This window comes from Bos indicus x Bos taurus, chromosome 4 (genome assembly GCF_003369695.1).
Source record: "Bos indicus x Bos taurus breed Angus x Brahman F1 hybrid chromosome 4, Bos_hybrid_MaternalHap_v2.0, whole genome shotgun sequence".
Lineage (NCBI taxonomy): Eukaryota > Metazoa > Chordata > Mammalia > Artiodactyla > Bovidae > Bos > Bos indicus x Bos taurus.
The window spans coordinates 80400526-80410782 of NC_040079.1; the positions used below are offsets into that span (position 1 = coordinate 80400526).

The window sequence follows — 10257 nt, forward strand, 5'->3', positions numbered from 1 at the left end:
TCTTAAATATTTCTTCTAAATGTGTGTCTCTTTGTATGTGTGTGTATGTGTGCATGGGGGCAGATGTGTATGTGTGTTTGTGTGTGTTTACATTGTTCTAATGAAGAGAATAAAGGAAAAATAAAATAGTTGAATTATATTGAAAAATCCTATTGTCTGTAATTTGTTACCTAGAACATGACCAATTAAATGTTCTAGGTAACATTTTATTTAAGAATTAAATTAAAAGAGTATTTGTATTGGATCTTACAAGAGTATTTTTATTGGATCAAGTTGGATGGGGAAAATTTACCAAGCTATTATGATGATATAAATATATGAAACTATGGAAGCATGTAAACATGATAGGAATAATTTAATAGGAGCACATGGTCACTAGTTTTTAACCAGTTAAAATTAAGAGACAAATGTGATTATTCACCTTGGACAGAGTCTATGTATTTTGCATCTGTGAAGATTTAGTCATTCATTTAACAAATATTTGTTGAATATCCCTAGCACTGAGAATAAATAGACAAAACACTAGTGGTCTTTATGCATAAAAAAGCTCAGAGTTTAGGAGGACCTTAAAGCTACTGGAGGGCTAGTTAATAATATCATTTTGAGCAAGTATCTGCTTACATTTAGGTGATTCATTTCCAAGGCCCTGTGGTAACCTCTGCTCATTAGTAAAGGGACATCTCTTAGAGGGGGGCAGGGGGGAATCTTACTTTTAAAATAGGAGAAGCTGTGGTAAAATCCTGAGTGGAAGTCTTGTTTCACCTTCCCTTGGGTTCACATACAAGGCAGAACTCTGATATTGTCAAAAGGGCAGGAAACCTGACTTTCTGAGCACCTTTCATAAGACACTTTCTTCAGTTATAAATGTAAAGAAGTAGAAGGAATCTGAGACACTGGAGAGTCTCTCACTCTGTAATTCACTAGTAATATGGTGGCCCATTTTTATTTAAATTAATTTAAATTATCCTATCAAATAAGTTACGGTGGAACTTTCTTTGTATTTTTTGTTCCAAATTATATTAAATTTCTATTCAAAAATTCACTCCCAAGTCACTGTCTGGTGAGTCAGCGTTTGCTCCAAATTACTGGCTGGGTGGAGGTGATTCTAGAAATGAGCAACTTGTCACCGATTTCCTGGAAATGTCTCTCATTCTTTCTTTTTTTTTTTTTCAAAGCAAATGTTTTGTATTTCCTTTGCAACCATTTTTTCCCACATGGTTTTTTTCATATTTATCTATGTCTACTTGTACATTTTCTTCATTTTATTTTTTTGATTGTTGAAATTCATTTTTTTTTTAATCTGTCATTGGGGATATGCTGATTTTTTGTTTGTTTGTTTGTTTAATTTATTTTATTTTATTTTTTAACTTTACAATATTGTATTGGTTTTGCCATATATCACCATGAATCTGCCACAGGTATACACGTGTTCCCCATCCTGAACCCTCCTCCCTCCTCCCTCCCCATACCATCATTCTATTATTTCATGATTTTCTTTTCGAATTGCCAGTGAGCTGAAATTCAGGACCAATGAATGGTCTCCCATCTAGCTTTCCATAAGTCTCTCCTGATTTGAGTGTTTTACTTTTCACTCACAATCTTTTCCCTAGACTGTATCTTTATAATATCAACTAAATAAGATTGGAAACAAGTAATAAAATTCAACAAGAACTCTAAATTGAATAGATAAGAGTCTACTTTCTCTTACCAATGATGTTTGCCCAAGTCTTAGTTGAAATAGATAAGCAGAGTAGATGTCCAGCAGCTTACTTTTCAATAGCTATTTGCATTTTAGACCTTTAATCTGATCCTTTTATAAGCAGCTTTCACATTAACATAGCTGACATTCTTATCTAAAATCCAGAAAGCCCCTTCACTGGGAGAGTGAAGGGTAAGGAAAGTCATTTTGAGGATACCACTTCTTTCTCTTGAAAGTAATCAAACCTCTAAAAGATTTTATGCAAGTAACTTAGTGAAAAGCTCACTTATTTGAGGATTGTGTTTGTTTGTTTGTTTTAATCCAAAACCCAAAGGTAAGAGTAATTTATTTCGCTTTATTTGTTTTTATTTACTAGTTGATCTTTAGTATCCTAAGTGCCCCCAGGACATTCAGCTTTCAAGGCTTTCTGCTTTCTGGCCATATGGATGTACAGAAAAATAGAATATTAAATATATTTGTACCTAAAATTAATTGGTTCTTGATTAGAACTTTCCAATATATATAGTTGGCAGCCCCCTTAAAGGGCTTCCCATATGGCACTAGTGGTAAAAAAAACCCTTCCTGCCAGTGCAGAAGGTGCTGGAGATGTGGGTTCAGTTCCTGGGTTGGGAAAATCCTCTGGAGGAGGGCACGGCAACCCACTCCAGTATTCTTGCCTGGAGAATCCCACAGACAGAGGAGTCTCATGGGCTATATCCATAAGGTCACAGAGTCAGGCATGACTGAAGCGACTTAGCATGCACACATGTATGCAGCCCCCTCAAAAGGGCGAGGTACATGTAAACTGTGGCATTCTCTATATTTCAGTGTCTTCTAATTATATGTAATTAGTCAAAAGGCAAAAAAAAAAAAAAATTTCAGACATGTGTCTTAACTGAATTAATTTTTATTACATTTATTAATGAATGCATTGCAAGGACATCCAACCAGTCCATCCTAACAGAGATCAATCCTGGGTGTTCACTGGAAGGACTGATGCTAAAGCTGAAACTCCAATACTTTGGCCACCTCATGCAAAGAGTTGACTCTTTGGAAAAGACCCTGATGCTGGGAGGGATTGGGGGCAGGAGGAAAGGGGGATGACAGAGGATGAGATGGCTGGATGGCATCACCGACTCGATGGACATGAGTTTGGGTAAACTCTGGGAGTTGGTGATGGACAGGGAGGCCTGGCATGCTGTGATTCATGGAGTCACAAAGAGTCAGACACGACTGAGCGACTGAACTAACTGAACTGAACTGAAAGTGAGCTTCCAAATGATAATATAGTCATTATCCAAATATTACTGAGTAGATTCTTTGACTCTTTGAGTTTTTAAGAAAGATTATAGACAATAAGCTGCTGCTAAGTCGCTTCAATCCTGTCCGACTCTGTGCGACCCCAGAGACGGCAGCCCACCAGGCTCCCCCATCCCTGGGATTCTCCAGGCAAGAACACTGGAGTGGGTTGCCATTGCCTTCTCCAGTGCATGAAAGTGAAAAGTGAAAGTGAAGTCGCTCAGTCGTGTCTGACCCTCAGCGACCCCATGGACTGCAGCCTTCCAGGCTCCTCTGTCCATGGGATTTTCCAGGCAAAAGTACTGGAGTGGGGTGCCATTGCCTTCTCCGATAGACAATATAAGCCAAAGGAAATAGGATGAAAGATTCTACATATTTACACTAAATAAGATACTTGTCCCAGAGAAAGAAGACAAGATCTGCTTGAAACTGTTTAAGCAGATGAGCAGGTCCCATATTTGAGGAAGGTTGTGTTTAGAGACAAAGGAGATCAAACCAGTCAATCTTAAGGGAAATCAACCCTGAATACTCATTGGAAGGACTGATGCTGAAACTGAAGCTCCAGTATTTTTTTTCACCTGATGCAAACAACCGACACATTGGAAAAGACCCTGATGATGGGAAAGATTGAGGGCAGAAGGAAAAGAGGGTGTCAGAGGAGGAGAAGGCTGGATGGCATCATCGATGCAATGGACATGAACTTGGGCAAACTTTGGGAGATGGTGGGGGAAAGGGAGGCCTGTCGTACTGCAGTCCGTGGGGTCAAAAAGAGTCAGACATGACTGGGTGACTGAACAACAACAGCAATGTTTATACTTGCCGTTCTTTACCTTTGTTGAGATACAGAGCTTCCTGTGATTTACAAGTACTATTGTTTCCCTTCCTTAAGAAAATAGGACATAGATATACACACATAAAATGCTCACCAATCTCATTTTATCTCAGATTATCTCATTTTGAAAAAAAAATGAAATCAAATCAGATACACAAAATGTTTTCTGATGCATGTGTATAAGTTTTGCATCTAAAGAGGATATGAATTCCAACGGCCCTCAAAACCATGTTATTTTCTCAATGGGTTATTTACAGTTTTAGTATTGATAAAGAAACCTAACACTTAAAAGTAACTTTAAAGATTATAAGTTGGACTATTTTGGAAAGCAGTTTGGAAGTAAGGGTCACTGACTTTTGAATGAGCAAATGAATGAGTATTCATATACAAAAGTCATAGCAGTGCATATGTGCTAACTCACTTCAGTCATGTCTGACTGCGAGTCTATGGGCCATAGTCTGCCAGTCTCCTTTGTCCATGGGATTCTCCAGGAAAAAATCCTAGAATGGGTTGCCATGCTCTCCTCCAGGGGATCTTCCTGACCCAGGGGTCGAAACCAGGTCTCTTATGTCTCCTGCATTGACAGGGAATTCTTTACCTCTAGTGCCACCTGGGATTAAATTCTAATATAAGCTAGCATGTCTTTAATACTTTCTATATACTGAGCTCATGCTTTTCTATGGGTTTTAAGTCACTTAGTCCTAAAAGCAATTGCCATTAGATACTATTTATTATCCATCATTTTAAGAATGAAAAAGAAAAAATACCCTGAAGGTTAGAAGTATTAATGACTAACCCCACAGCTCAAGTAGTAAATGGCATAGTTGAGACATGATCCAGGTCTGCCTACACTTATGCTTTTACTAGTGCACTTTTCAGGGTATGTGAAAGTGAAAGTGAAGTCGCTCAGTCGTGTCCGACTCTTAGCAACCCCATGGACTACAGCCCACCAGGCCCTCCGTCCATGGGATTTTCCAGGCAAGTGTATTGGAGTGGGGTGCCATTGCCTTCTCCATTAACAGCGGCTAGGCATATTATATTTACTTGGAGCTGGTATACTTGGTGACAGCCTTAGTGCCCTCGGACACGGCATGCTTGGCCAGCTCCCCAGGTAGCAGCAAGCTCACGGCAGTCTGGATCTCCCTGGATGTGATAGTCGAGCACTTGTTGTAATGCGCCAGGTGTGATGCCTCGCCAGCGATGTACTCGAAAATGTCGTTGACGAAGGAGTTCATGATTCCCATGGCCTTGGACGAGATGCCGGTGTCCGGATGGACTTGCTTCAGCACCTTGTACACGTACACGGAGTAGCTCTCCTTGTGGCTGCGCTTGTGCTGCTTGCTGTCCTTCTTCTGGGCCTTGGTCACAGCTTTTTTAGAGCCCTTTTTAGGGGCAGGAGCAGACTTAGCCAGTTCAGGCATGTCTATAATGACAACACCCAACAACACAGAAAGGGTATGGATTATGTTAATGGAAAATCTGAGACGGCCTAAATATTCAATAATAAAGGAAAGTTTAAGCACTCCATAATTATAAATATAAGATGGAATATAAGAAAGACAAAAATTAAATTTAACCAAATATAGTAATGTGGTGGAAATGCTTATAATAGGAAATTAAGTGTATGAAAGTAGTGTAAAAAAATACTCATGTTGGAAATATATATGTGCAATATTAAAATAATTTTGTATGCCACTTGACAGAATTAACAGGAATTCCTTAAATTTATACTACTAAACAATTTATAATTGTTTATAGAAAACATGTATTCCTCTTATAATGATAAAAATAAATTTTGAGCTATTTTTGTAAATGTTACTAATTTCAAAGTTTGTCACCTGTTACTAGGACTGCTTAAAATTATAAAAACAGAATTTAGTGCGATCTCTCTGATAAGAAAATACAATATGCCCCCTAGTGGTCACCATGTTTTGTAAATTCTTAGTTGCCTTTTTCCTGTGAGGAATTCTGGTTTAACAAGGCAATGGCACCCCAACTCCAGTACACTTGCCTGGAAAATCCCATGGACGGAGGATCCTGGTGGGCTGCGGTCCATGGGGTCGTGAAGAGTCGGACACAACTGAGCGACTTCACTTTCACTTTTCACTTTCATGCACTGGAGAAGGACATGGCAACCCACTCCAGTGTTCTTGCCTGGAGAATCCCAGGGATGGGGGAGCCTGGTGGGCTGCCGTCTCTGGGGTCGCACAGAGTCAGACACGACTAAAGCGACTTAACTGCAGCAGCAGCAGCAGCTATTTAATGATGGTGGGAAGGGAATTGTCATCAAAATACCAGGAGGAATGTCAGTGGTTTCTGATTAGGATCTGAGTTGTTTGGAACATGTTTACTTGTACCCCACTTTGGAGAAATATTTAAATTAAATCAATCAACTTGAATATTTTGCAATATTTTAAAAATGTGCTTATTTCTCTCTTTATTTTGCCTGCTAACATTTTGAACCTGTATTTATTTTTTAGGACTTTCCATTTTTTTTATTTAAATTTATTTATTTTAATTAGAGGCTAATTACTTTAAAATATTGTGTTGGTTTTGCCATATATCAACATGAATCTGCCACAGGTATATCCGTGTTCCCAATCCTGAGCCCCCCTTCCACCTCCCTCCCCATATCATCCCTCTGGGTCATCCCAGTGCACCAGCCCCAAGCATCCTGTATCCTGCCTCGAACCTGGACTGGCGATTCATTTCTTATATGATATTATACATGTTTCAGTGCCATTCTCCCAAATCATCCCCCCTCTCCCTCTCCCACAGAGTCCAAAAGACTGTTCTATACATCTGTGTCTCTTTTGCTGTCTCGAATACAGGGTTATCATTACCATCTTTCTAAATTCGATATATATGCGTTAGTATACTGTATTGGTGTTTTTCTTTCTGCCTTACTTCCCTCTGTATAATCAGCTCCAGTTTCATCCACCTCATTAGAACTGATTCAAATGTATTCTTTTTAATGGCTGAGTAATACTCCATTGTGTATATGTACCACAGCTTTCTTATCCATTCATCTGCTGATGGACATCTAGGTTGCTTCCATGTCCTGGCTGTTATAAACAGGGCTTCGATGAACATTGGGATACACGCGTCTCTTTCAATTCTGGTTTCCTCGGTGTGTATGCCCAGCAGTGGGATTGCTGGGTCGTGTGGCAGTTCTATTTCCAGTTTTCTAAGGAATCTCCAGAGTGAAACATAGCTTTACATTTACATAGGCTAACTTCCCTGCCATTTAATAAAGTACTTTATTTCTGAAACCAATTTATTCACTGTTTTAGATATGTTTTTACATGTCAATACACACACACACAATGGAATATTGTTAAGCCATGAAAAAGAATGAAATCTTGCTGTTTGCAACAACATGGAGGTACCTAAATGGTGTTATGCTAAATGAAATAAACCAAACAGAGAAAGGCAAATATTGTATGATTTCATTTGTATGTGAAATCCAAAAAAACAAAACAAATAAGCAAGCTTAAAAAAAACAGAAACAGAGTCATAGATACAGAGGTTAAACAGGTGGTTGCCAGAGAGAGGAGGGGATCAGGGAGAGAAAAGAAATGGGTGAAGGAGATTAAGAGCTATAAACTCCCAGTTTCAGCATAAATGAGTCTGGGATATGAAATGTAGTGTGGGGAATACAGTCAATAACTATGTAATATCTTTGTATGGTTACTATATCATAACTAGACTTAATTTGAAATGTTTAGAAATATTGAATCACTTGTTATATAATAGGAGCTAGCATAGTCAGATCAGATCATATCAAATCAGTCGCTCAGTCCTGTCCGACTCTTTGTGACCCCATGAATCGCAGCACGCCAGGCCTCCCTGTCCATCACCAACTCCCGGAGTTCACTCAGACTCAAGTCCATCGAGTCAGTGATGCCATCCAGCCATCTCATCCTCTGTCGTCCCCTTCTCCTCTTGCCCCCAATCCCTCCCAGCATCAGGGTCTTTTCCAATGAGTCAACTCTTCGCATGAGATGGCCAAAGTACTGGAGTTTCAGCTTTAGCATCATTCCTTCCAAAGAAATCCCAGGGCTGATCTCCTTCAGGATGGACTGGTTGGATCTCTTTGCAGTCCAAGGGACTCTCAAGAGTCTTCTCCAACACCACAGTTCAAAAGCATCAATTCTTCGGTGCTCAGCCTTCTTCACAGTCCAACTCTCACATCCATACATGACCACAGGAAAAACCATAGCCTTGACTAGATGAACCTTTGTTGGCACAGTAATGTCTCTGCTTTTGAATATGCTATCTAGGTAGGTCATAACTTTCCTTCCAAGGAGTAAGCGTCTTTTAATTTCATGGCTGCAGTCACCATCTGTAGTGATTTTGGAGCCCAGAAAAATAAAGTCTGACACTATTTCCACTGTTTCCTCATCTATTTCCCATGAAGTGATGGGACCGGATGCCATGATCTTTGTTTTCTGAATGTTGAGCTTTAAGCCAACTTTTTCACTCTCCACTTTCACCTTCATCAAGAGGCTTTGAGTTCCTCTTCACTTTCTGCCATAAGGGTGGTGTCATCTGCATATCTGAGGTGATTGATATTTCTCCGGCAATCTTGATTCCAGCTTGTGTTTATTCCAGTCCAGCGTTTCTCATGATGTACTCTGCATATAAGTTAAATAAGCAAGGTGACAATATACAGCCTTGACGAACTCCTTTTCCTATTTGGAACCAGTCTGTTGTTCCATGTCCAGTTCTAACTGTTGCTTCCTGACTTGCATACACATTTCTCAAGAGGCAGATCAGGTGGTCTGGTATTCCCATCTCTTTCAGAATGTTCCACAGTTTATTGTGATCCACACAGTCAAAGGCATTGGCATAGTCAATAAAGCAGAAATAGATGTTTTTCTGGAACTGTCTTGCTTTTTCCATGATCCAGCGGATGTTGGCAATTTGATCTCTGGTTCCTCTGCCTTTTCTAAAACCAGCTTGAACATCAGGCATTTCACGGTTCATATATTGCTGAAGCCTGGCTTGGAGAATTTTGAGCATTACTTTACTAGTGTGTGAGATGAGTGCAGTTGTGCAGTAGTTTGAGCATTCCTTGGCATTGCCTTTCTTTGGGATTGGAATGAAAACTGACGTTTTCCAGTCCTGTGGCCACTGCTGAGTTTTCCAAATTTGCTGGCATATTGAGTGCAACACTTTCACAGCATCATCTTTCAGGATTTGCAAGAGCTCAACTGGAATTCCATCACCTCCGCTAGCTTTGTTCATAGTGATGCTTTCTAAGGCCCACTTGACTTCACATTCCAGGATGTCTGGCTCTAGGTCAGTGATCACACCATCATGATTATTTGGGTCGTGAAGATCTTTTTTGTACAGTTCTTCTGTGTATTCTTGCCATCTCTTCTTAATATCTTCTGCTTCTGTTAGGTCCATACCATTTCTGTCCTTTATCGAGCCCATCTTTGCATGAAATGTTCCTTTGGTATCTCTGATTTTCTTGAAGAGATCCCTAGTCTTTCCCATTCGGTTGTTTTCCTCTATTTCTTTGCATTGATTGCTGAAGAAGGCTTTCTTATCTCTTCTTGCTATTCTTTGGAACTCTGCATTCAGATGTTTATATCTTTCCTTTTCTCCTTTGCTTTTTGCTTCTTTTCTTTTCACAGCTATTTGTAAGTCCTCCCCAGACAGCCATTTTGCTTTTTTGCATTTCTTTTCCGTGGGGATGGTCTTGATCCCTGTCTCCTGTACAATGTCACGAACCTCATTCCATAGTTCATCAGGCACTCTATGTATCAGATCTAGGCCCTTAAATCTATTTCTCACTTCCACTGTATAATCATAAGGGATTTGATTCAGGTCATACCTGAATGGCCTAGTGATTTTCCCTACTTTCTTCAATTTCAGTCTGAATTTGGCAATAAGGAGTTCATGGTCTGAGCCACAGTCAGCTCCTGGTCTTGTTTTTGCTGACTATATAGAGCTTCTCCATCTTTGGCTGCAAAGAATATAATCAGTCTGATTTCAGTGTTGACCATCTGGTGATGTCCATGTGTAGAGTCTTCTCTTGTGTTGTTGAAAGAGGGTGTTTGTTATGACCAGTGCATTTTCTTGGCAAAATTCTATTAGTCTTTGCCCTGCTTCATTCCGTATTCCAAGGCCAAATTTGCCTGTTACTTCAGGTGTTTCTGGACTTCCTACTTTTGCATTCCAGTCCCCTATAATGAAAAGGACATCTTTTTTGGGTGTTAGTTCTAAAAGGTCTTGTAGGTCTTCATAGAACCATTCAACTTTAGCTTCTTCAGCATTACTGGTTGGGGCATGGACTTGGATTACTGTGATATTGAATGGTTTGCCTTGGAAACGAACAGAGATCATTCTGTCGTTTTGAGATTGCATCCAAGTACTACATTTCGGACTCTTTTGTTGACCATGATGGCTACTCCAT

General features: G+C 39.7%; 1 protein-coding gene across 1 annotated transcript; it reads right to left on the reverse strand.

Annotated features, from left to right (window-relative positions):
- Positions 1-4882: 4882 nt before the first annotated feature.
- LOC113891894 (histone H2B type 1-L-like) lies at positions 4883-5274 on the reverse strand (the record flags this gene model as incomplete). The annotated part of the gene is made up of 1 exon (XM_027540342.1): positions 4883-5274. A coding segment is annotated over exon 1 (369 nt), but the record flags the coding sequence as incomplete, so codon positions are not given.
- Positions 5275-10257: the final 4983 nt, after the last annotated feature.